This window comes from Camarhynchus parvulus, chromosome 2 (assembly GCF_901933205.1).
Source record: "Camarhynchus parvulus chromosome 2, STF_HiC, whole genome shotgun sequence".
NCBI classification, from domain to species: Eukaryota; Metazoa; Chordata; class Aves; order Passeriformes; family Thraupidae; genus Camarhynchus; species Camarhynchus parvulus.
The window spans coordinates 52632476-52658872 of NC_044572.1; the positions used below are offsets into that span (position 1 = coordinate 52632476).

Sequence of the window (26397 nt, forward strand, 5' to 3'; positions counted from 1 at the left end):
CACTTACTGCTTTAGTCCATGGATACTGAAAAGGTCTGAATCCCATACCTCTTCACAACTAGAATCATCCAAGTTATTGATTTCACTTACTCTTTGGGACTCAATATGTATAGACACTACTTGAAACTTTAAAACTAATTTTTCTTTACCATTTTGAAAGATCCTTAAAATTTGCAACTAGTAAAAAGAAATAATAAGAAGCAAAAATTCAACAGGACCTCAGGACAAAAATAATGAAGCAGGATTGTGAAAACTGCAGGCAGAAAAAGCAGATTGAAAGCAGATTGTTACACATTGAAATACCTTTGTAAATTGCTTTGCAATTGATGTTGCAACAACAACATTATTATAAAAAAGATGGTCACAGGCAGCTCCCATTCTAAGATTCACTGTTGGAAAAGCTCACTGGAATTAACTTTCTTGTCCCAGCCACCAGCAAGCCTAGTTTAAAACACATTTTAAACTATTCAATCTTAATCTGTGAGATTTGAAAACACTTGTATTTGCTTTGTCAGAACTAGGGGAACAGTGACAGTTCAGAATCGAAAAATCTTGTGATACACATAGCTCTGAATCATAAATTAAATGTTTATTTTGTAATAAATCAATACATTAAGAATAAAAAAAATTATGGATATCTTAAGTCACAAAAGAGTGGAAGTCTTTTAAGAGAGAAATATCTGGTTCAACTGAAGTGTCAGCCACAGAAAGAATATTTGGAATTACTCATGGAAAGTGACTCCAGAGAAAATGCAGGGTTTGGCCACAATGTTGTGGAGCCTGTGAAGAAGCAGAGTGAGGGAATGAATGCAGGTCTTACCTTTCTTCAGCCTTCTACCCTTTTGTGTCCCTTATGGGGACACCTTTAACATGTTCTGGACTCTTGCCCATGTTCTGTGCTGACGCTTTGTGATATTACAAATGACTGAGAACGACTGGTGCCAATGGTGTGGTTTTGACAGAGCAGACCCTTTCACCTGGCATTGTCTCCATGCCAGGAGGTGCTGGAAGCGCAAGTCAGCTGAACTGATGATCCTGATGAGCCAGGCCTGAAACTGGATTATTCATTTTGGGATGCTTACCTAGAGACAGACTAGCTGCTGTTTAAGCCATATGCTTTGACTAGATGTGTTTCTGCTGTTTTTCTCTGATATATTAACACAGTTAGAATGACACCAGAACCTTGCTTTTTCCTTCTGCTCACTGAAAGGTTTCAAGCCTGAGAGCAGTTGCTCTGTAGCAGATCTTTGGGCTGTTCAAAAGTGTCTAAGTAGAATTTAGCACTGAAGTAAGTAGTGCTGGACTGAAGTTAAACTGTCTTTTCAAACTGGCAGTAAATGATTAAGTATATTGAATAGGAAAGGTCCCTAGGCAGAAAACCTTTTGATTTCTGCTGTCCACCAAACTCACTTCTCTCAGAAATGCTTATCTGCTTTCTTGTCATTCATGGATTTAAAAACAGTAATACATCCTGTGACTGCTGGAGCAACAATACTTGATATTTTTTCTTTCATGAGGTAGTTTTCCTCCATCCAACTTGGTGTACTACCAATGAGGCTATCCTTAGTGAAAATGTAAGTATTTAAGAGATGGTTGTGTTGGGAAGCTACCAGAAAGAACTGAGATCAATGCAACACTTTCCCTGTGCCTTCTTCTTACGCACTTTTTCTGTTGTCTAAATTTTTAGAGTGGTTTTGCCTGTTTATTATTGCTAAATTTGCAATGTTTAACACAGATTTGAGCACCACTTGTCTGCATGTTCAGTAGTGGCTTTTTTTAAATCTGAAGGGTAGCCACTATGGCAAGGTCATGTCTTGTGTTTTACAGTTCTCACTGCACATCTGACAACAAAGTCCACCACTCAACCGGTGCAGGCTCATGTAGATGAGTCAGCAGGGATCTGTGTGACTTCACTTGTTGTCATAATTCTGTCATCTCCAGCAATGTAAACTAACAGGACTCATAGGGACTGAATGTGCTGGGTGGTTGGATGACACTGATTCCATCAAACCCTCCAGCAGAGCCCTGAAGGGTGGAGTGAACCTATTCCAATGGAAAGGGTAGGGAGGGTATACTTATTTCCATGGAAAACCAAGGCAGAAGAGCCTTAAGTTATGGCTGCTGTATGGAGAGCACTGTAAAAAAAAGGGGGGAAGCAGGGAAGAGACAATCGAAAACTCTCTAGAGAGGAAAAATTAGGGTAAGACTGCCTAAGTTATTTCTCTGGACAGGGTTGGGTGGCGTTGTGTGTGTTAAACAACCACTTTTGGTAGGTCCCTTAAAACTGTTTGCTTGAAAAATAAAGTACACAAAGCCTTCTGGATATGTTTAATAATGTACTAGAATCTACTTTGCAAGCTGTAAGACCATAGAGATTTGGTTAATGTGTACTGGGATGATCTAATAGCAGAGAGAAACTAAACTGGGCTGCTACCAGTAGTATATTCACAAAATACAGACAGTAACTATTTCTTCCTCACAGCAGTGAGGATGACAGGCTACAGGACAGCCAATGTATAAAACATGCAGCAATTGTTGTGAGAGGAAATTAAATATTGTCAGAAAAAGCAACCAGATACAATAGGTAACTTGAAAACACAGATTCAAAGGTTCTCTGCACAAGCTTTCTACGTGCTTGGTATTTTATTTTAGAAACTATTCTAAGTACAGGAACGCTGCTGGTAGTGAGGTGTCTTAAGTTCCAACAGCGACACAATTTGGCAGCTCATTCATTTGCAAACAGTTATCACAATTTCTTAACCTGTTGCCCATAGTGCGCAAACAGCTTTCCAACATGTGGAAATTAACAACCCAATAATTTTCCTTAGTGTAATTTAATTGCCACAGGAATCAGGAGGCTATTAAAAATTTACAGCAAGGGAAACAGCCTTAGGAAAGTGCAATGCCAAGTAATCAATAGATTCTCAGTGCCTTATAGTTATTAACTCAAGTTGTACTCTTGGACCATTTGCATATGTTAATTCTCCCTTTTATCTTTGTTGCAACCCCTGAGACTTTCAAATCCTGTTTTTTCTTAGCTTGAAAAAAAAAAGGCAAAGAAACTAAACTTCACAGACAAGTGATGAAGACAGTCTCTTCTGCAAACTCAACTGTAGGAACAGTAACATTAACTTCCAACATCTGTTAAGGGAATATAGCTCAAAGCCTTCCTTTATATAAACCTAAAATCTTCATAAAGCCACAGGAGGTGGTGGTTTGATTTAAGAACACTGCAATTGCTACTTACAATGCAATTATTGATGATGCCACTCCCAAGCTGGCAATCAGTGCTTTTTAAAGCTTATGTCAGCCCTGTTATTTGTACTTTATGCTGTGCAGTCATCCACAGAAGCTGTCAATTAGCTTGATTCCTCTTCCCTTGTTTTAGCAGCAGCTCTGTGATGCTTGAAAAGAGAATCATTTGCCATCAGTGTGAAAGTTTTGTTCTTCCTTTTACTGGTATACTAAGAATTCCATCGACATCATGTTCAGCAGGAATTTCCTCATACATACAACAAGGATTTGAATCCATTGACTCTACAGTAACAGCTATTAACTACCTTGAATACACAACAATTGGACTGTGGCAAATACTTATGGATACCAGGTTTAAGTTTAATACAGCATCCAACAGCACGGTTACTGCTACACAGCAGCAGGGTAGTACATGCAGATTTTTGGTGCAGATTATAATAGCAGGACTGTCAGCCGCATTAAAATTTCCCTGTGGAACTGTACTGGTATGACCCCTTTTAGCTGCAGGAGTTACATTCTTGAACACAAATGTTTACACGACTAGTTCAGAACAGCAGTGTGCAACAGCCACAGATGAGTGAAAAAAGGGCAGTGGAATTCACCTGTGATTTTACTGCAGAAGATGTTGATGAAATTTAAAATTGAGGATGAGCACTAACCAACCCCCTGATTGGGTTTGGACCCCACACAGAGCTGGTGAAGCAAAATAGATTACTATTTGTCTCAAAACAGCTCCTGGAATGGCCAAAGTCTAGGGGTGACCTCTAGGACAGGAACGGCGGCCACACACAAAACATCTGCCCAGTTGTCTCCAGCCCAGGAGGCAAAAGTTTCTTAGTGTCATCAAGGAAGCAACTGGGATAAGATAAAGCCTTTTTTACCAGATCTAAAATAGATGAGTCAGCATCAGTGTAAAGGGAAGGCCTAGATTTGAGGTCTAACACTCAAGAGTTATTAATTTTGGAAAAGAAAATTCAGAAGTTCAGATTGAGAAATTATTGTTAAGTTCTAAGTCAGCAAAACACACATTAAAGTGAAAATGGCAGAGAATGAAACTGAATCAGTTTGTGCCTTTTGAGGCATACATACAAGAAGTTACTCTAGGCAAAAAAAATTTGTGAATTAATGACTGAATGCTGAAACTGCATTACTGTTGAGCGTAAACATAACTTGATTTCTTTCATTTCTTGTGCTGTAAAAAGTTGTTTGAACCATATCAAATGATAAAAAAGTTTATCTAGTTCCCTATGTCAATTGGTATGCAAGTTTCTGAAAGCCTGAGATATGAAAATCATTACATGATCCTTCACCCATCATGATTCTTCACCCACCAGTAGGCAATCCTCCCTTTCCTCTGCCAGTTCCAAGAAGATGGAAGGAAGGCAAGCACCAAGATTTGGGGAAAAGAGAACAGTCTTTACTCTTGAAAACTTTGGAAAATATTCTACAAACGAGTTTAATTCATTGCAAGACAGTCATGTATAAAAGCCATGTATGAATTTGAATTCAGAGCAATTGCTAGGCAGAGGAATAAACTGCAGTGCTGGTAAAAAGCACTGATGGATAAATGGATGACAGAATTTTCAAACTGTAACATTAGATACTTACATATCCCAGTTGCATGAGCAAATCCTCTGACTTCAGTGAGATTACTCAGAAGCACAGCTTGAAAACCAAACATGCTATAAAAAAATCTTTTCTTTAAAAGGAAGGTGAACAGCTACTTGTAGAATTTCCATATAATGCCTTTTTCAAATGCTCCCCCCTCTGATTTCTACTGAAATAATTTCTATAAAGTTAAGAACACATAACAACACAAGCAACCTGACTGCAAAAGTAGTTATCCATTCTGCTGACCAGACACATTTTACTTGATAAATATTCGCAGATTTGACATTAGGAAAATGCTACATCTCAAAGCATTACTTCTAATTCTAAAGAGGAGGAGTTTAACATGAACTTTTAAAATCCCATTTTAATTAACATTTTAATATGCTAAATTATTTAACAATTTCAATGTGTACTGAGTGCCACAGAAGAATGAATATTCCATATGATAAAGCTGGAATGAAAACCCAAAGCTGAAGTTTGAACCATCATAGTGCACATCCTGAGGTTGCTACCCATCCAATGTATTGCTGCATTACACATGTTCTCGGCTGCTTTAAGTTCTTGTTACTGTTAATGTAGCAGTGATGCAGTTCAATTTTAAACCCAGGAGCAAACAGCAACAAGTGAATTAAATTTTTGCTGGAAGAGTTACTCATGAGTTACACTTCTTTATAACAACTGAAGAGAAAGTCAAATGGACTTGACAAACACAAGGCAAACAAAACAGAATGGTAAAGTGCATGAACCCAAACTTCTGAAAAAGAAGCTAACTTACCTTCAAATCTATGAAAGAGCAATGTCCATATATTGTGTTCATTACAGAGGAATCCCTTCATTAAAAAGACATAAGCACTATTTTGTTTCACGGGCTCATGAAAAAATGATGTATTTTGTGCTTTACATTTTATCATCACATGCTATTTCCAGAGTCATAGTGGTACTATGAAGTGGCTTCATTAACAAATGAGGAAGCGATATATCCTCTCTCCATCAGATGTTTGCCAAATGGTAAAAAGAAAAAAAAAACCAACTGGTGAGGAGGCATGTTCTTAAGCTTAATAGATATCATGGCAAAAAAGGCAAAGCTTAAATTGACTTTAAGAGCATTATATTTATAGTTCTGAACACATGTTCATGCATTTTACAGCTCTCCAACAATGACATATTTAAATTTTACTGTAATTACAGAATTTCTCCCAGAAGCCAGAAAGGTGAATAATTCTAAAGTTTTTGGTGCTGATTCTTGACCAAATGACTGTAGCCTTTAGCAGTATGATGTACTTAAAATTGTTGAGTCATATCCTGAAGTGCACTGAAGCAGCAATTTAACAGATGACATAGTGGAAGGTCTGCATGGATTAAACAGTATTTCATAATTATTTTCTCAGTTCTGTTTCTGGAACATTTACCTTCACTGATGTCTGACACCTGGTTCCAGGAGTAAGGAGTTATTACCAGAGGAGAGTCTGGCTTTGATGCCTGGGTCAACTGCAATGCCAAAGTGGAAAAACCCATCCTTGAAATGTGCAAGGGTAGCTGATTCTGGCTACTCTGTAAGAAGTCCCACCTCTAACAGTCTCTTTTCTCTCAGGAATCCCTTACCTTTCCTTTCTCCCTTCCAAACCCAGACTCTCATCACATCTAACTGAGAACAAATCATGGATTTACTCTCTTAAATAAAATCATATTTGTTTCTCCAAGATCACCAAATATTGCAAAAAATAAATTGCATTTCAATTACATGGAAAACGGCAAAGAAACAGGGCACTTGATTAAGCACACTGCAACTTTTTTTTTTCTGTGAGCTTAACAGCACCTGACAAGGTTTAAAAAACAAAAAGGAAAGAAAAATTTGCACTTCAGTTTTCACAATGATGTTGATTAACTTATGTATAAATTCTACAACTTGTCAAGTCATCTCAGTTTAGCTGGTACCTATTAAAGACAACAATACTGATAGCTGCCATTTAAGGCACCAGTTTTTGATTCTGGGATGAAGATTTAACCATTCTTGATATCCAGCAGGCATTATGTTCTCAGTTCTTGAGGCAGCCTTTTTGGATACAATACTAAAATAATAGGGTGAACCAGGGGAACACACAAGTGACATACGTTAGACTGTGGTCCTAAGAGTACAAGAGACTCAGAACATTTGAGCATATTAAGCTCCCCTTACAATTCGAAGTTGTTCCTGAAGGCAATATTAACCTAACACATCTTATCCTGAAACAGATAAAGAGTACAGAGGGCTATTCTACCTCAGCAAAAGACAAGTTACTAAGAACAGTTTAATGGGATTTCCTGTGCTTTTCCACCTAATCCTGCCTCAGGACTACAAAAATAAGTTTTGAGTACACAAGAAGCTTAAAAGAAGACATGTATTTTGAAAACTAAACTAATGGTTTTATTTAACAAACTTTTTACACTCTACCTTGGTTTAAAAGCCAAGATCAACAAACAAATAGTGTTAAGTTCAACAACAAATTTATCTAACTATTGCAGCCGTAACATGGCAAGTTAAGAACATGCCTGCAGCTGGAACTATGTCTTTTTTATTCTAGATTATGATATTCACTCCTGGATTTAAGCATGGATCTTCCATGTAAAGACAAGCTCTAAAAAACCCAAAGCATTGCTTTCCTCTTCAGTATAAAAATATAGCATGTACACACACAAAACAATTCTCCTGGCAATGATGCCTGCTCTAAGTAAAAATAAAAAATAATTGAAAAATATAAAATGAATTAAAAAAGATGCTATGCATGTACTAATGTCAACTGTGTAACAAAAACTGTCACTCATTCTGTACTATTCTAGCAGGTGGATCCAGGAAGTACATTTGCATTTACTTAAGCTTGATGTTTTATGCATTCTTTAGACTTACACTGTCAATGAGCAGACTTGTTACTATAATCCAGAAATTTCTAATATTGATTCAAATATATATATTTTTAAACACAAAAGCAAATAATTTCAGAATTAAGTTTGTGACTTGAGTTTGTTCAACAAATCAAACTTTCCAAAACCAATACATTTGTTTCCTGAGATGGCTATAAGTCATGTTTCAATTTCACATTACACTGCAATTAACAAAAATTATTATGCACAAAACCAGATGTTAACTACAGCATACAAGCACACTTACAAAGTCACCTAATTTCAGTGTTGTGAATTACTGTGTTAACGTGTTCACCTTAACAAAGCTCCTAAAATATTTATACATTACAAAACAAGGATTTACAAAACTTTATTTTATTTCCAAGTTATTTCAATCTAAAAATGCTGAAACATAAAAAATACCACTTCCTAAAAGACTTTACAATAGAAGGCTAACAGTCTGGCATGGGAGAGGTAAGTATATGGAAACTTGCTTTAACAGTCACAAATCAGTCGCTGGTGATTAAAGAACACTTTGTTCTTCAGAGCTGGTAGGCACTTCCACATAGCCAGAAATGTAAGTTTTCCTACCACTCCTTTTGCCTCCCATACATAAAAATATCCAATGCAATAAAAAAGGTAGGCTAAAAGGGTGGACGTGTGATGAAATAAAAGTATTATCTAAGGTCTTGATTATTGTTCATCTTGTGTACGTGTAAAGATTCTGTCCCAAAGTTTTCCTGACAAGATGGAATTATTTGGCCTTTAAAAGTGTTAGCTGAAATACCTCCCTTTTTTACCAGTACATGTTGTTTGCTCACTGCTGTATTGCTGGTTTATGTCTGTAACAGACACTGGCTCTAGGCCAGCCCATGGGTCCTCAAGCATTGAAGGTCTGTAATAGTTTTCCACATCATTAGACACTCTTTTCTCTCTGCCATGCGCTGTACCAAATGGAGTAGATGTCCTGGGTGATCCCTTTGGAAGAAAATCATCAGGTAAAGAAACATTTAATAGTCTAATTCAAACTAAGGAAAAAAATGTAAAAAAAAATTAAAATGTTTCCTTCTACTGCAGTAGAGCTCTGAAGCTGATTATTAATTTTAATTACTACATCTTGCATCTTCCTCAGGAAATATTAACTTTAATGTATTTTACTTATGAGTGATGATTTACCAGGATAAGAAAAAAGCACTACCCACAATTTTACCCAAATACTTGTTTACATCACTCTGGCATATAGCTGCAGAAAAACAGCTCATGCTATTTTTCATATCTGTCAACATGTCTAAAAAAACCTGAACAACAAAACAGGAAGTTAGAGGCTGAGGAAGAGCTGACAATATTAAAAAGAGCAGAAGTAAAATATTAAGTACTTACAGATTGAACACAGCATTCTATAATGCAAATAGCTACAAAGAATTCATTGGGGAAAAAAAATCTTCTTTTAACCAAAACAGTGTTCTGTGAAATTTGAGAACTTTATTTTATATACAATCTCAGTGGTAATCAGTGATTTAGTGGGTATTGGCTTTTGCAGGGAGCTCTTCATATTTGATTTTTTTTTTAAGATCAAGGATCACAACAATTGCTTCTGTAAAGCTGCTACAAGTCTGCAGCTTAAAGAGTGCGGACATAAAGGAGCTCCTATACTCTTTTTCATCTGTTAGCATAATCCATTGTTCTCCTCAGATTCACTCCTCTAAAAGGTGAAGTTCTACCTAAATCTGTATTTATTTAAACTGTTTTAACCAAAGTTAACACAATTTAAATAAATACAGATTTAGATAGAACTAAAGTTCTATCTAGAACTAAAGAAAGTTAAGCAACCCATACTACAGATACACAGTAATCTCCAAGCATGCCCACTGCACTCTGTATGGTAAGAGCAATAGGATGCCTTGAGTCTGGTTATCTGATTTTGTAAAACAGGGTAAAAGCACTTGATTAATGGCTTCTTTCCCCCACAACCCAGCCACCCCTGAATTTTTGGATCAGCAGTGATGGTATTTGAATTTGACTTATAAGTTCTAACAACATCTATGTAAATAGATGACGTGAAACAATTTCTGAGCAAAACTGAGATATGGTGCCATAAGGTGAGAGACCCAGTGTTTAGCCAGAAGAATAGATTTCACTCAAACAGCTTGAACCTGCTTCTGCTAACGTACTGTGGCAGGAACGTGTTGATGTGTTTCCAGCAAGAACTCTTCAGGAGCTCCTGAAGTTTGATGATAATGGACACATGACCAAATGTGGGAACATCCATGTCTTATTTATAGAGCACTTGTTTCTGATGATTCTTTGCAGCTAGGTTATGTAGCTAAGAGGATGATCTCAACACACAAGAATTTCTAAAAGGTGGTGAATTACAATACTGTATCAAACCCCATGAGGGTCAGAGAATCACCTCGGAGTACATCTAAAAACTCTCTAAGGGGCATGGAGTTTCCTAGAATAAGCTAACATGCTCTAGCAACAGTGACATTTATGTTAAATACTCACATTTAGTAGTGAAACAGCAGTACCCAGTGTATTCTGTCCTAAATAAACACAAACCCCCACCATCCCTAAATTACCACACTTAATGAGGACCTTTTAACTTTGACATTGTAAAACAGATTGAATGTGGAGCTCATTTATTGCCGTGTTTAATCTGCAGAAGGCAAAAGAAACATGAGCTGAGATAATAATCTGCAGTATTCAGGGAAGGAGCAAAATAATTCAATGGTGAGGCTCATTCATATGGATTTATTTAATAATCTTTAATCTCACTACAGTATGATGCAGGTCATCTGTAACGTTGACATTACACTAACATTTTAGCATTTTTGAAATATAGGAAATTTATCATTCTGTAATACAAGACTGACAGCCTTCAGTACATGTTTAATTTAAGCATGTAGATTATTTAAGTTTAGAATACTAGTTATCACATGCTTTATCCCCTCTGAATTATTTTTAGGGAAGAAAACCAAAATGTGATTATTTACGTTACAGACCTGTGGAAAAGGAAATCAGCTCTACCTGTACAAGTGAAACCATTCAGTGCAAGAGGCACTATCTGGTACCAAAGATAGCTTAAAAAAACTTTCTATTAGTTGTCACTTATGCCAACAGCATTTTCTCAATGAACTTTCCTTAAAAAAAGTCAGTCAGTACTTTTTTCTAGATAACAAATCTCTCTTTGGAGTAGAAAACAACAGCTTTTAGCGCTATTCATTAAAAAGTTACTGAGTGGAGTAATATTGCCTTGAAACTGGGGACAGTCACTCCCTTTATCAGCTTGCTTCACCTGATGTAATTACAGCCACGGGCATATGCAGAGACCACAAAAACCACAACTGTACCATTTCAAAAGGGTGGCATTTCTTTTACTTTCTGTAACAATTTTTGATCCATACCATTCCACAGCTGCTGCTAGCAGCTAGTTCAATAGTTCCTGCTGAGTGTAGGGAATAAAACATTACCACTAAGTGAATTCTAAGTGGAGATGAGAAATCACAGAATGGTTTGGGTTGGAAGGGACCTTAAAGATCATCTAGTCCCAACTTTCCTCCCGAGGGTACGGACACCCCCCACTAGTCCGGGTTGCTGAAAGCCCCATCCAGCCTGGCCTTGAACAATGCCCGGGATGGTGCATCCACAACTTCTCTGGGCAACCTGTTCCAGGGCCTCACCACTCTCACAGTAAAGAGCTTCTCCCTAATATCCAATGTAAACTTACTCTCTTACAGATTAAAGGCATTCTCCCTTGTCCTGTCACTACAGGCCCTTGTTTCCAGAAACATGTTTTCATAAAATATAAAGCAGAAGCACCTCTGTGGAAAACAGAAAGTGCTGTAAACTACTGGCCACATAAATCTTGAGTAAGCCATTTCAGAAAAAACAAGCTCAGTATGTTTTCCTTCAAGTTTTCTGTTTATTTCAAAGAATGAAAGTCTTCGAGCACAAAATGAGTACAGAATGCATTGGAGTTCACTTAACAGGATCTACAGAGGAGAGGGGACAATGCACATGCCTCACAAGAAACCTGATGCTTAGAAAATGCAAAAGGGCTTTCTACCTGAATCTATTTATGGCCTCATGGGCAGAGATCCTTGTCCACACCAAAGCAGATGAGGACTCACGGTTTATGAGACTAACTCCCTCTGTGATTGCCTCTACTGCCCTCCCAGGCAGAACAGCTCGTGTACACGCAAAGTGCAGACTCACACATTTCTTCAGTCCTGGGCAAAGCTACAGACATTCAATATCCTTTGAGTCTCTGAAGAAGCTGCCATCAGGCCAGTGCTCCTACACTACACACAAGGTCTAAAGAAGGAAAGGGGAGAAGGGAAGATGTGACAGTCTGAGACTGGATTCAAACTTGTACCTTCTTTATGTCATGTTTCTTACCTCAGAATGTAACCTGACTTTAAGTCAGGTTTCTTGCATCAAGAATGGAGCCCATGGAAAGGTTCCCGTCCTCAGGTGCTGACATGAAACTGACTAAAACTAAAGACAAAAAGGATTCCTGCATATTCTTCTGCTCAATTAATTCTAAGGCAGAGTCGGTTGACAGGGAAGTGAGTGTTTCAGTAAGTTACAGCCAAACCAATCAGTAGTCAGGCTTGAATATTGACACCTGGTGTAACCACTGAAGACATGGATAGAACACAGGGGGTTAAAAGCAGAGAACTTCCAGAGGACTTTCTCTTTCCTTCCGGTCAGTGTTGGACCTGCCCTGCCCGGCCACAGGCTGGGTGGGGGAGGGGAAGCCATGCGGCCTAGGCTGAGGTAGGCCCGGTGTGGGGGGGGGTGGTGAAGGGAATGGAACCAGGACAGGACGGAGGGGTGGAGAACACTGGGATGCCCCAGGCAGCCCCCTCCCCCTAGAGAGAGAGAGAGAGCCTGTGCCACCTGGAAATTTGATATCATGTGCTGGCAGCACAAAGGCAGAGGAAAAAGAGAAGGGGGGAAGTGCCCAGCCATGGCCATAGTGAGATTTCAGCTGTCCTGAGGGCAGCAGAGCCCGAGATCTTTACCCTTTCTTAGACAAAGAAAACCTTGTGAAACACTAATTCTCCTTGATCTCATCAAAGAGAAGAGAGGCAGCCTGGGACCTGAGATGTCAGAAGAAGATGGGGAAGAATCCTAGGTGGAGGAGATGATGGAGTGGCCTTTGGCTGGACTTTTCTTGTATAGCCACGGACAGAACCATTTTTCCTGTGACACAGAGACTGCATTTAGGGGGAGGCAATGGTTTGAGCCAAGAGAGCGACCTGGTGCAGTGATTGCCAGTGCAAGAGTGAAGTGAACAAAGATGAGGAAGGTGTGGTGGAGCCTTCCATCTTCAGGGAAGAAGAAGATCTCTGTTCTGAAGACCCTGGGCCCCAGGGAGGTGAAAATGGGGGGGACTGTTGTCTCAAAATGAGAAACTGTTGTTTTTTGGTACTTGGCAAAGCATCCCTAAAAGGAACCCTATAAGCAGTTTTGGTCCATGCGCAGGGGTGAGAGCACTGTACGTGGAAGGAAGATGTCACGATGGCAGATCTTCTCCAGGTGGTGCCACGTGTGACATGGAGACCCAAAAGGTTTCAATTGTGTTTCCTGTGGTAGACTATGGTACAAGAGAGACTCCTCTCTCCCTTGATGAACTGAGAATTGATTATCTGAGAGGTGGTAACTTGACTGAGAATCCAAGGTTTTGTCTCATTGTGCTTTGGTGGAAATTTGGTGAGGGGAGGATGTTTTGGAAGGTTTCCATTCTGAATTTTGTGTGTTCCTTTTATTATAGTGTAGGTTCATAAAGTTTTCTTTTTCTTTATTTCTAAGCTCGAGCCTGCTCTGCTTGGTTTCTGGTCACATCTTACAGTAACCATTTGAGAAAACATATTTTCATGGGTGCACTGGCACTGTGCCAACCCATGACAAGCAGGCTTTGAAAAAACCACTTAATTGAACAGCCAAAGAATGATCTTTCAAAGAGAAATTAGACATCAATGACATAAATTGTCCCTCCATAATCTGCAGCAGAAATGCCATACGCTTGGCTTTTTCAAAAGGCACTGAGGTTATGCAATCTGTTGGCTTCCACACCAGGAAAGTCTCTCTTGCGCTGAAGACAACGTATAAATTTTGTAATGATCCCCTTCCACCAGCTATGAGATTTCTGAGTTAACTGCATCATAAGAAAATAACAAAATACTAGTCTTCAGTGGACACGTGACAATGCAGTGCAGGCACATTGAGATTTTACTAATCTCTTATTAAGATGTGACTTCATTATCATATTTAATCCTTCAAGTATCAATAAGAGCACAAAAAAAATTATCATTGTACTGCTCGTGTCATTTGTTACACTTTTAAGGCTTCTCTAATATTGCATAAAGCCAGTTATATACATAAAGCTGTTCTCCTGAGAACTGCCATCCCTGTGTGCATTGCCAGTCACATGCCACAACTAACACAGCTGGAGAAAAGCTTAACTCATAGAACCTGCTGTTGCTGGCTTTCAGGAAGCTTTCAGTGCAAAGCAAAGACTAAAATGAGAGTCTACTACCACAACAGGTGCTCTTATTTCTGCTTAAAGGAGCCTCAGCTTAATTCTGTTTAATGGAGCACTCCTTTTCTCTTTCCGTGTCCCTGAAAACTCCGTGTGGATAGGGCAGCTCCTGATGGACGACAACCCGGGCAAAGTAAACGCACACCGCACTTCACCACTGCATTAAAGAAAACCGAACAGAGGGAGGCAGGAAGGTGTTTGCTGTCGTTTTGGCCAGTGCTTAATTCTCTACCTTCATATGCCAGAATATGAAAAAGGAAGCTGCGCCTGCCTAGGGCCCTCTTCCCTTTCCTCATCTCACAGCTGCCGGTGCTCTGTCCATCCTCTCTACTACGGGGGAATGGGCGGGGGAAAAGCTGATGTTGCCCAGTGAGCTTCAAGCCTCCCTCTTCCCTGAAAACCCTGTTGGCGGGTGGATGCTGCGCTGACACAAGGCCCCGGTGTGCCTTCCCCCCGCGGGCTACGGGCTTCGCTTAGAAGCAGCAGCTCCCTCCCTCTCTCCCTCCTCCCCGTGTCCCTCTTCGCCTTGCCCCATACCTGGAAGTGCCTCTGGAAGCCGCCGGGCGAGCGCTTGTGCTGCGGCGGCGGGTGCAGAGGCGCTCCGGCCGGGGACGCGCCGCCGTACGGAGCCGGGTACCGGGGACATACGCTCTGCGGCCTGCGCGGGGTCTGCGCCCCCGGCGAGGGGCTCCCGAAGCGCCCGTGGAACCCGGGGCCGCGGGGCGAGAGGCCGCTGCCGTACGGCCCGGGCCGGTGGCCGTAGGGCGGCGTGTGGTGGGGGCTCCCGTAGCCCCGCGGAGAGGGCGGCAGGGGTCCTCCGCCGGAGGGAGGGCTCCGGAAGCCGCCGCCCGCGTAAGGAGGAGTCGGTGCACGGAATCCCGGCCGGTACATGGCCGGGACAGGCCAGGAATGGCGGCGGCGGGAGCGAAACCTGTGCAATGGCGGCGGTGCCGCGTCCGCTCGTTTCTCTTCCCCCGCCTCTTCCCCGCCGGGCGGGCGGGCGGCAGGTTCCGGCCTCCAAACGTTCCGCGGCGGGAGGGCGAGGCGCCGTCCATCCCGTCCCGCCTGGAAGCGGGAGGCGGGAGAGAGGGCCCGGCAGCCTCATACAGCGACCCGGCACGCCGAGTCCGAGGGGTTCTGCGCGCCTTGAGCTGAAGAGGAGTAATCTGGAGTAGGAGTCTCAGAAGATGCCTGGTAACTCAGAGAATGGGGTTTACGGCGTCCCTGGGCTCAGCGTGGCTGTCAGCGAATGCCCGCGGCACTACAGCTGCTAAAAACAACGAAATGAACTCCTGTAAAGGAAAGCGAGTGTTTGCCTCACATTTCTTGTCACTACAGATATGCTCATTGTGCCCCTTTGTTCTGGAGTGTGAGCCTGCAAATGCTACAGCAGTTGCGGCAGTCCCGAATGAAAAAACAGACACACATTTAAAGAGCACTTTAATGAAAGGGTTTTCCTCAAAATCAGTTTGAACTGTCAGCAACTGAGTGGTAGCTCAGGCAAAACTTACTCATACAAACTCGTGGCAAAATGCTACTTTGTAGGAGAACTTCACATTTAGCACAAAGTCAATTTAACAATGTTATTTATTCCACATTCCTGCTCTGTTCTCACGTACATATTAATGCAAATCCTCAACAGCTCTGTAAAAAATGGTAAAGATTTTTTATTGTTATTTATTTCTGTCAGTACAACAAAGCACTACTCGGTTTAAGGGCATTGCAACATAGGAAAATTAAGAAGGGCTGTCAGAACAGCAGTTAACAAAAGTTAAATATTAAAATAAGCAGAAAGTTTCTGTGCTTTATATACCAGTCTTGCTTTTCTTTAGCTTTAAACGGGTTTTGGTTTGTTTTTTTACAATGTGTTAAAGTGTTTGTTTGTTACAGCAAACACTATATTCACAGGGAACTCATTTCCCCACTATGTTATACAATCTCTCTGTGAAAAATGAGGCAGTATCTTTTAAATTCTAAAATGGAAAGAGACTAAACCTGCTCATTTACATTTTTTGATAATCCTTTAGTCTGGAAGACTATGTGTTTTTATTGTGCACACAAGGAATGCCATGTCTACAGAAGACGGTTTATCAATGTAACTTACCAAATTATCTGTCTCATTTCAAAAAAGCACAGTTTAATTTAAACCCTTTTCATACCATATGAATTAGAAATACATACCGTTGTGCACATGTTGAGTTTTACTGGGGTAATTGTGCTGATTCATTTCTTCTTGTTGACAAATCTACAAAGCATCCATGTAGTACTTTTGTTTACACACAGCACCTCCAATCCACAGACCTGTCATGCAGATTTTCTCTATGTTTTTCCTTAGCATTTAGGCAGACTGACATGTGACATGTCTTAAGCCTGTGCTGTTCATCATGCTCATTTTCAAGCAGTCAGAAGTTTCAGTTGCTTTTGAGATACAGGAGTTGTCTTATCCTCACGTATTTCTGACAAACAAATGCCAAACCTCTGTGCAGCCTTTTTTATCCTGTTAGAGAGGCAAGAAGACACCATGGTGTTCCTGTAACAAGTCTTCTCCTCTGTCCTAACACCTAAAAGTAGTCTGAGGGTACTTCGTTCAGGGAAGAGTTGCTCAAAGGTCAGTTCAAGCTAACCCTTCCATAAGTAGACCCAGCTGAAGATACAGCTTGCAGTGTGAGTGATATTGCACCTTCAGTGACGGCGAAATGAGGGGAAGGATCTCCCTCGTGCCGCTGAGCGCATCCAGTGCGGCTGCCTGCCTTGGTAAGTGCGGAAAACCCTTCTGGGTGGTGGTGGAAGGGTTTCTACTTTTATTCGACCTTGGCAATGTTGTATGTCACGAGCTGGAATGTTGTATGTACGCCGAGCTGGAAGTTCAAATTTCCAGCCGTCAGACAGCGGAATTCCCGCCGCGAACATCTGCAGGACGCCTCCCTGCTTTCTGAAGTCCAGGCGGGAGTGCTTGATGGCACAGGAGGGGCGCCCCGTCCCGCCGTGCCGCGCAGCGGGCAGCCAGCCGGGAGCGGCGCTGGGCTCGGGGCCGCCCGCCCGCGCCTGCGCGCCCCCCGTCCCGGGAGATCCGAGCCTGTCCCGGGAGCGAGACGGGAAGGGGGCGGCGGCGCCTGCGCCGAGCGCTCGGTGCTGTCTCGAGTGGCGGGGATGCTGCGCGTCGGGCTGGGAAGAAGGAGCCGGTGTTGCGAGGGGCTCTGGAGGAGCTCCTGCCCCGAAGCTGCCGGCGGCAGCGCCAGAGCCCTGAGCGCTGCCTCTGCCTCCCCTTCCCCGGGCAGCGGCGGCGGGGCGCGGAGCGAAGGCGCTCCCCCGGCAGGTACCGAGCCGTGCCGCACCCTCCTCCTCCTTTTCCTCCTCTGCCTCCCCTCTCCCGCCGCGTCGGGCCCCTCTGTCCGTGTGACCCCGTCGGTACCGCTGGGGCGGGGGTCGGAGCCGCTTCTCGGGGGGCGCGGGCGCCAAACACCTGCGGGAGGTTCCTGCGAGGGTCGGGCCAAGGGAGTCTGAGCGCAACCCCGGGGCGGCTTCGGCGCTCGGACTTCGGCCGCTGGACGCGCCGCTTGTGACACGGAGCGTGTCGGCTCTCCTGGCAGCCCCGGCTAACGGAACGCCGTGTTCCAGGCCCCATCTTTTTGTAAGGTTAAATTTTTTGAAAAATGACATGAAATAAATCAAAGCTGCAACAAATTCATTGTTCTCTGGCTTCAAGTTTCTCTGTTATTAAATAACAGAAAAATAGTAACAATAGCTTTGCTGGCCCTAGAATCGGAGGAAGTTTGCAGTTCTGCCTCCTACTATGAACATACCAAGTGTGTTCCAGGCAGGAGTGTACCCACTGATTGTGAATTAGTCCACGGTAGTGATGGACTCGATTATAACTTACTGCATGGATAAAGTGAAAAAATGCTAATTGTGAAGCACTCATGGCCTCTGGAATTGAAAGTAATAGGAATGGAATCTCTTAATTTGCATTGTTGCAAAAATTAATTGTCTCTTCTAGGTGCCCTGTTCTGTCACAAGTGTAAAGGAAATATTTTTGGAATATGAGACACAAGAATTGATTTCTGTTCTATGGAATGGTCTCTCTGTTGGTTGCTTATTTGTATTGTTAGACTCGGCCAACCTTGGAACAAGCTACTGAGCTTAGCCAGAGAGTGTAAATCATATTGAGAGCAAGAGGGTGTATTTATTCTTAATCGAAGTTATTTATGAAAGATACATATGATAGTCTAATTCACAATAAATTCAAGCATCGTGGGAATCAAGAGCTTACACAGAGGATATAGTTAGAGCTGGGAGAGTGATTTTTCATTCAGACATCAAGTTACTGGTATAAATAAAAGCAGAAATACAAGAGAAAATGTGAGTTTGCATTTTAAAAATTAAGACTGTTGAGTCAGAATTCTAACAAAGTCTAACTTTGGCTATGTCCATGCTTAGGAAGCTAGTGATGAAAGTAAAAACTCAGGAGATATTTCTAGTTAATGCTGATCAATTCTGATCTTTTATGTTTGTTTATTATGTGGTTTTGGTTTTTTTTGTTCCTACAATAGATAATACTCCCTTATTCAGGATTCATGTACCAGAACTGCTGATGTCAAAAGGCTTTCTACTGCAGTTATTTCAGCAAATTAGTGTCACACTGCATATATAATCTAGCTCATGTGTATTTTTTGTGAACATCTGTGTTCTTCTATTCTGAAGAGTCTAACAGGTCTGTTCCTCAATTTTCAAAAGAAAACTTTTGATCTTGCATTTCTTCATTATCATGGGTATCTGTTATTTACTGCCATTAAAAAAAAGTAAATCACAATGGTCTGTTTGTCTTCAGAGCAAGAGTTGTGCTCTCCTATTCTGTTCCAGCTATGGAAGAGTCCTAACCCCTGAATGGAGTGTTAGATGCTGCCATAATGTGAGTGATATGATAGTTAGTAAGGGTTCATCAGTTTTAGTTGTGCATAAATACATATTTACAGCCTAATCTTAACATTTTACTGGCTTTTTTTTTGAGAAATATCTTTATAGATTCCTACAACTTGACTGCAGGCAGAGAACCTGTTTGCTCTGAAAAGTTGCTATTGTTCTGTTAGTGTATCTGTGAGTAGCCCTAAATATTGGTTCAGGATGAGAATAGGGGAGCTATCAAAGTGCAGCTCTAAAAGGTGTGGAAATAATAGAGGAAGATGTACCTTTTTAAACTGAAATTACATATTTTTAATTTTTGGGGAGCTTCAGTAAAGCTTTTTACATATTTTTGGAAAAAAGAGTAGGGTTTTTGTGGAGAAAATTTTGCATCCAGCTTGATAAAATTGAAGTTATACTGGAGGGTCTGTGGTGTTTACCTGGCAGAACTGTTTTCCAACGTCTAGAACCCATGGAGGTGTGGAGCAGTAACAACCACTGAAGAGTAGTAGCCTTTAGGTTTTCCTAAAGGCTTTGAAAGTGCAAAACACATGGCCATTCCTAGATATATATGTTTTCAACATGCTGCTCAGTCTGCACATTATATTAAAGCACAAAACCTGTTAAATGGAAATCTCCCTGGAGTAAGTGGTAATAATGGAGGAAAATTTGTTCAAGATGAACAATGGGATGCAAGTGTCCTCGTTGAGGGCAGTACAGTTAATGAAAATATTTTGGCAGAAACCTTGAATTTCTACTGCTGCTTCTCTGTAGCTTTCTTTTATCTCTCTCTTGATATAAATCTTCTTCCCATATGTAGGAAGGAGAGTTATGAGGGTGACTGAATGATGGTTCAGGTCTAATGGAGGGAATGTAGAGCAGGTGATACAGGCATGCACTGCTGCATGATATAGGAGATGCACCACAGTGCCCTGCAGGCTTTGATTGAATGTGGTTTATTTGATTCCCACCCCCTCCCCCCTCCCCCCACAATATGTTTTACATCCTTGTCTTACCATGACAAGCTCCAAAAAGAGAGGTTTGCCACAAACTGGTATGTGTCACTTTAGTGGTGTTACTGGCCTGGTGCTTTTGTTTTGTGTGTGATATAAGACCACCTTCCAAACAGTAGCTGAATGACTGTCCTCACAGGGTGATGAAGTGTTTGTGTCCCTAGCCTTCAATTAAAGACTGAGGGAGAAGAAGATAACCTAATGCCACCAAAGAAATAGTTGGCCAACCTAGTTTAGACTGTGAGATTATTTGCTCTGTCTGTGATGTTTATTGCCATTACTGTTGTTTCTTAGACCTGGTCAGGTTGGAAAGGGTGAGGGAAAGGAAGAAAGCATTGTGATTTCTTAGTAATTATCTCACATGTGCAGCTGCCATTGAAAGTGTTTACTTGGCTCATGTATTCTGCCTTAAGTTTTGTAAAGGGGATATTCTTTTTGTGTGTGTGTGTGATGCAAGTGGATAGGTCTACACAGGTCAAAACATGGTGGATTCCACTACACTTCCCATTGGTCTGGTACCCTTACTTTTAGCTTATGTCAGTCTGATGTTGCTAAAATGCTTTTGTTGCATCTTTCTTCAGATTAGCCTTTAAAAGCTGTTTGAGTGTTTGTGGAAGGCACATATAAAGTATTGCTATAAAGTAGCTTTATTGTAGACTTGCTAGGGAGTTAGAATAGGCTCTGAAATGTCACACATAAGGTTTTCCAACTTTGAAGGCTTTACTAATGTAGTATGCACCTAATAACCAGCTTGTTGAGAAAGCTTTGTTATCCTTTATTAGGGAAGGGAGATGAGGGAGAATGATGAGTGTCCTAAAAACAATGTGTTTGGTTTTTTTTCAGATTGAAGTCACTGTTTTTGTTTCTTGTCAGGTGCTAGCAATGTAAAACCATTGGATGGTGTGAAAATTCTTGATTTAACAAGGTTTGTGTTTTGTCTATAATTTGTAACAGCGTGTCTAAATGCAAATATTCTGATTGGAAAAACTAAGAAAAACAATATTATTTTTTTCATATTGAAGGGTTCTTGCAGGACCATTTGCCACAATGAATTTGGGAGATCTAGGGGCTGAAGTTATCAAAGTGGAAAGACCAGGTAAGAATTTTATTTGCTTATTTTAGATATAATAAGAACTGGATAATAAGTGTGTATATATATATATATATATATATATATATATATATATATATAAAATGTAAGGACATTGGATAATTAACTTCTAATTAAATTATGTATATTTTTTAGCTTAACACAATGGTTTTTCTTCTTCCACTCCGCACATGTGCTTTTTAGCCAAACAGTTTCTAAGGATTGGGTAATGGTAAAAAAATGCTTCATTCTTATGGTATAGCTACACTTTTTAGTTTGGAAGACCATATAAGAAGAATAACAAATTGCATGGCATTTGGGTCTTTTTTAGAAATTGTCCCCTCACTTGGCTCTAAGTTTTATGCTTCATTATGCATTTGAGGTGTGTGATTATGCCATAGCAGCTGCACATTGTGTAATGTATTTTTTCCTTTAAATTTCCATACTTTAAGTTTCTCTTTTGATATTACTAGTCTTGAAACTAGTTGGTGAAATTAGTGAGATACTAAACAATATTACACTCCCTATATTTTATAACAGTTTATAATAATTTATAACATAAATTGAGATACTAAACATACTACATTCTCTATGTTTTATTTATAATAGAAAATATTGACTGTTTGGACATTTAATGAAACAATGAATTTTTGACAAAGATTTTGCCACATCAATCTATAGGTCATCCTTATTTACTGACCATTGTTATAAATATTTTCACTTTTGTGACCAGGCAAAGGTACATCAGTTTTGTAGTATCAGATTAGACCAACACTGGTGGTATTCCAAACATCTAGGTAGTAAGAACAGAGCAATGTCAACAATTAAATGTGAAATAATGATTTTGGAGCTTTGCATTGTTTTTGTGATTGAAGAAGAAGGGCAGCTTCAGAATTCTAAATTTCAAACATTTTAGAAGATGAGTAATCCTCTCTTTCTGTGAGAGGATGTCCACTTTCACAGGAGTATTAATCCAGAAGAGCAGTAGCCCCACTAGTGTTTTACAGGGAAAGTATTACTGAAATGTTTTCCTTTGAATCACTTAAAGTACACAGAGAAGATTGCCCCTGCCCTCCTAAGCATCCTGCTTGAACCGAAATAGTCTTTTGAGGTAATGAACAGTAGAAATGTTGCTAAGAAATTTATATGTTTGCATAACTTCTGCCACTGTAGATCTTAAATGGCTGTAGACTTTTGTCTTACTATAGTGTATAGCATAATTGTGGCAGTGGCTATGTAACATGCCACCTAAAGTTCTTCAGCTTGTTTCTGTATCTGGGTTTCTGTATCAGTCTTCCCTGCTGCCTCACTAAGGAAAGTTTTCAGTTATGTGAAGTTAACAAGTAGATGACGGGTAGATATTGAAATAGATACAGAATGCACATGCTTGCTAACACTCAGGACAGTGATTCTATCTGAAGTTGAATTTAGCTTTCATTCTATTTAAAATGGATTTCTAGCCTTCATGATGCTTAGGAATGTTTAAAAATTGGAAATTAAGCATAAATGATATATTAATATCAGTGTCTGCAGCATATTTAAGGCAGGATTTCTGGAAGGGCTGGAGGTCGGGCCCGGCCATCGAGAGCACTTCTTTTGGTTGGCATTGTGCAGCATGTGACTTAATCAGTTGTTGTCTGTCAGTGGTATCTTGATGTTATGTCTGGAGTGTTTCAGGAATTCCTTACTAACCAGATGAACTGTGTGACTTGGTGCAGGTGAGAGACTCTACTAAATTCTTCAGGATTGACTAAAAAGAATTGCATTGTAGGTCTATATTAAGTTAAAACAAACAAACAAACTACAAAAAGAACTCCAATTCCCCTTTTCCCAGACTCCCCAAGAAAACATCCTAAATACCAACCCACAAGTGAAAAACAACCAAAAAACCCTGCAAATACACTAGTGGTCTGTGGCTGTATTAGTATTTTCAAGACTAAATGGAATCCCAACACTAGCAAAAACTTTGTTCACTTTGCTTAATTACATTCACTTTTATGTGTTTTTTTGATATAAATATCCTAAAATAAATATGTTAAACTAATATTTTTCCTGCCTGCTAAATGAAGGTTAGGTGACTTTAATGTGATATTGGAGAAAAGGTTTTTATTCTTATTTTTTGGGTATGTGATATTTTGCAACTATGAATATGTGATGGTATTTCTTTCAGGAGCTGGTGATGACACAAGAGCCTGGGGCCCACCTTTTGCTGGCACAGAAAGTGTTTATTTTCTCAGTGTCAATAGAAATAAAAAGGTAAATGGGGTGTGGAAAGGGACATGAGCCTAGGCTTTCTGTAATTGTAACTGAATATAAAACACTTAGTTTGATTCTTAGCATATATAATGGAGCAATACTTACATTTACCTAATGTTATGATGAATACATTTCAGGAGAAAATCCATAAGTTTTTAGAACAACAAAGGTTGCAAATCTCTGGTACTGTGCTGTGGGCAGCTGAGGCAAAATAAAAAAGCAAGAGTGCTCCTGATGGTCTTTAGTTGCTGGTGCTAATTAACTGAAAATGAGACCTACTGAAAGCAAGGGGTATTTTATTTGAGTGATAATTTTTTCAGGTGCATCAGCTCAGTTGCCCTGTGTCAGCTGGCAGGAAGAGTGCTGCCATTATACCATGGTGAGGGTGGCTAAATCTAGCTTTTGAAACTTAACGTGATATTTCATGACATACCTGAATTGCTTAACGGCTTGTTGCCATTGAAACAAATGTTTCTGGTGTCCCCCTGTGTACTTGCAGTAGTGGGTCCTGTGTAAATATATAGTGAACAGGCTGCTCACCTGTCAGACTGGTTTTGGTCCGTGTCTGATTCATTAATGAGATATAATTCAGCTTGTTTTGCTGAGAGAATTTTAAGATTTTTTTTGCAGGAGGAGATGGGCTATGTGTTAAAATTTATTTATCCATATTAGCCGTAGTGTGCAATTTGACTGTTGGTTATGTTTAAAATACCTTTCACATACTTTTTCCACATAAATTACCGTTGTATTTATTTTTTATCCCCAGAGTATAGCCATCAACATGAAGGATTCAAAAGGAGTAAAGCTAATCAAAGAGGTAGGTTTTAATGGCATGCAAGGTGTCCTTATTTTGTATTGTTGTGATCCTAAGCGATTCACAAGTTACACTAAGTAATAAGGATTAAACTCTGCATTTCAAATATTAATTTGATAATTTTAAAAAATCTATGTATGCAGTAAATTTTGTAAATTACAGTATGTACTTCTGTACTCTGTGCTTTTGCACTCAATGTTCAGTGTAACTTATAATTAATTTAGATTTACATGATGACATGAAAATGTCATCAAAATCTTCAAATGAAATACTATGAGGAAATGGTCTAATAGCCTATTCCTTTCCTGTTGCTGCTGCTGTACTACTGCAGTAGAACGATTCAAGATGGACTGATCAGATGAAGTCAGTGAGCAGTTAGGAGGAGATGCTGTGCTCCAGTAAATGCAGTTTTTTGAATGTTATAGTGTTCAGTTGCTGTACATCCTCCTGAAAAACATTCTCCTGTAGGTGAAAGTTAGTATTTGTTTCTTTTTCTGTATTTGACTTCAACATCTTTTAAGGTGATCCATTTCTCTACCTAAAAATAATAAAAGCATCAAATCTCACATTTTGTCAGACTTGAGTTTTGTTATCCCTTTATTTATTATTTGTTGAGAAATGCAAGATCTGCTACTTGCTAGTGGTGTGTTTTAAGCCCTGCAGTAGTAGCAGCTGACTTCTGTTACTGCTTGTTTCAGTATCAGTTCCAATCCCTTTTCCACAGTGACACTATGTGTCATGCAGTAGGTGGAATTTGTCTGGTAGAACTTTTTTTTAGGAATATTGCATAAAATAGAAATAGATTAAGTTTTCTGATGCTTTTGATTTGTTATCTATGCAATTTGTTATCTATCTATTTCTGTACTTCCTACAGAAATACTCTGGAGATTATATATAGATATAATTCTACAGTGCCTTCTCTTTTTGTAGAACAGAGGCATTTATTGTTAATTTGTTATGGAGCTGTGTTTAACTTCTAAAAAATTTGTAAGCAGAAATTTTCATTTGCAAAAATTTTGCACAGTATAAAAAAAGTATTTCACAGACATATTTTTGGATAAACTAGTCATGTTCTAATTAATTGCTATAAAATTTTTTCCTCTTGTGGAAGAAGATTAATTTATAATTTGACCTTTAAAAATGGTGAAACAGGAACTACTCTGTGTCCACTGATGCCACATGTGTGGGCTGAAGGTGTTTGAAGAGTTAAAGGCAGCTGGGCCTATGAGTCAAGATGAGGTGGAGGAAAAAGTGGCATCATCTGTTAAATATTTACCACACTAGCTGTAAAAATAAGGAGACTGCCTGTGACAAATTCTTTATAAAATAAAGAATATAAAATATAATTTCTTATATTTTCTATCCTTTTTAAAATTGCTTTAATAACCACTATAGCTTTCTGTTCCTTAAATCAATGCCATCCCTATCTGTGATACAGCAACACTGAAAATTGATGAAGCTCTGTTTGTCATGCTACTTGTGGAGTTGTTCATCCTTCTGCTTGATTTTGAATGATATGTTTTGAAAGCATTTGGTGTAGAGGTCTTGGCGTTCCCTTATTCATCTCAAATGAAACTTCTGTTTGGAGTTTTGTCAAAAAGTATGTGTAAAGGGAAGTTATTTGGGCTTTTGTTTTCAATTGTCTTCTGCTATCATCAGGACAGACGTGTATAGAATTGGGCATAGTAACATTGTATTTGTTACTATGACAAGAAGTGTCCATGTCTTTAAAGCAGCTGATGAGAAGTATAAATTGAAGTTTGTGACACTGCTTATTCATATATAAATATGGGTTGTGTCACCAGTGTAAAAGCTACAAAGAAATGTAATAAGATTATAATTTTTACCTTTATTAAGCAAGGTATCATGGTTAAAATAGGTTTTATTTCCCACATATATTTTGTATAGTTGAAAGAGGGCAATTCTCAATTTAGAATCATGTTAGAAAAACAGCAGTAGAGAGTCCTCAAGTATATGTCAAAAGCATAGACTTGACAATCAGTTAGTAATATCAAGTGAGCTGAAGAAATCTATT

At 39.8% G+C, this 26397-nt stretch overlaps 2 protein-coding genes across 2 annotated transcripts in view; one reads left to right on the top strand and one right to left on the bottom strand.

Moving 5' to 3' along the window:
• Positions 1–5957: 5957 nt before the first annotated feature.
• MPLKIP (M-phase specific PLK1 interacting protein) lies at positions 5958–15555 on the bottom strand. The gene is given in 3 exon segments (XM_030966686.1): positions 5958–8721; positions 14828–15289; positions 15291–15555. Coding segments are annotated over 3 exon segments (771 nt in total). The 5' UTR covers positions 15396–15555; the 3' UTR covers positions 5958–8517.
• Positions 15556–17402: 1847 nt separating this feature from the next.
• SUGCT (succinyl-CoA:glutarate-CoA transferase) overlaps positions 17403–26397 on the top strand; it is a 315155-nt gene continuing 306160 nt past the window's right edge. Inside the window, exons 1-5 of the mRNA XM_030966674.1 lie at positions 17403–17606; positions 21076–21127; positions 21225–21298; positions 23463–23548; positions 24315–24365. Coding sequence (XP_030822534.1) covers positions 17441–17606; positions 21076–21127; positions 21225–21298; positions 23463–23548; positions 24315–24365 — 429 coding nt within the window. The 5' untranslated portion in view covers positions 17403–17440. The remainder of the gene's footprint in view (positions 17607–21075; positions 21128–21224; positions 21299–23462; positions 23549–24314; positions 24366–26397) is intronic.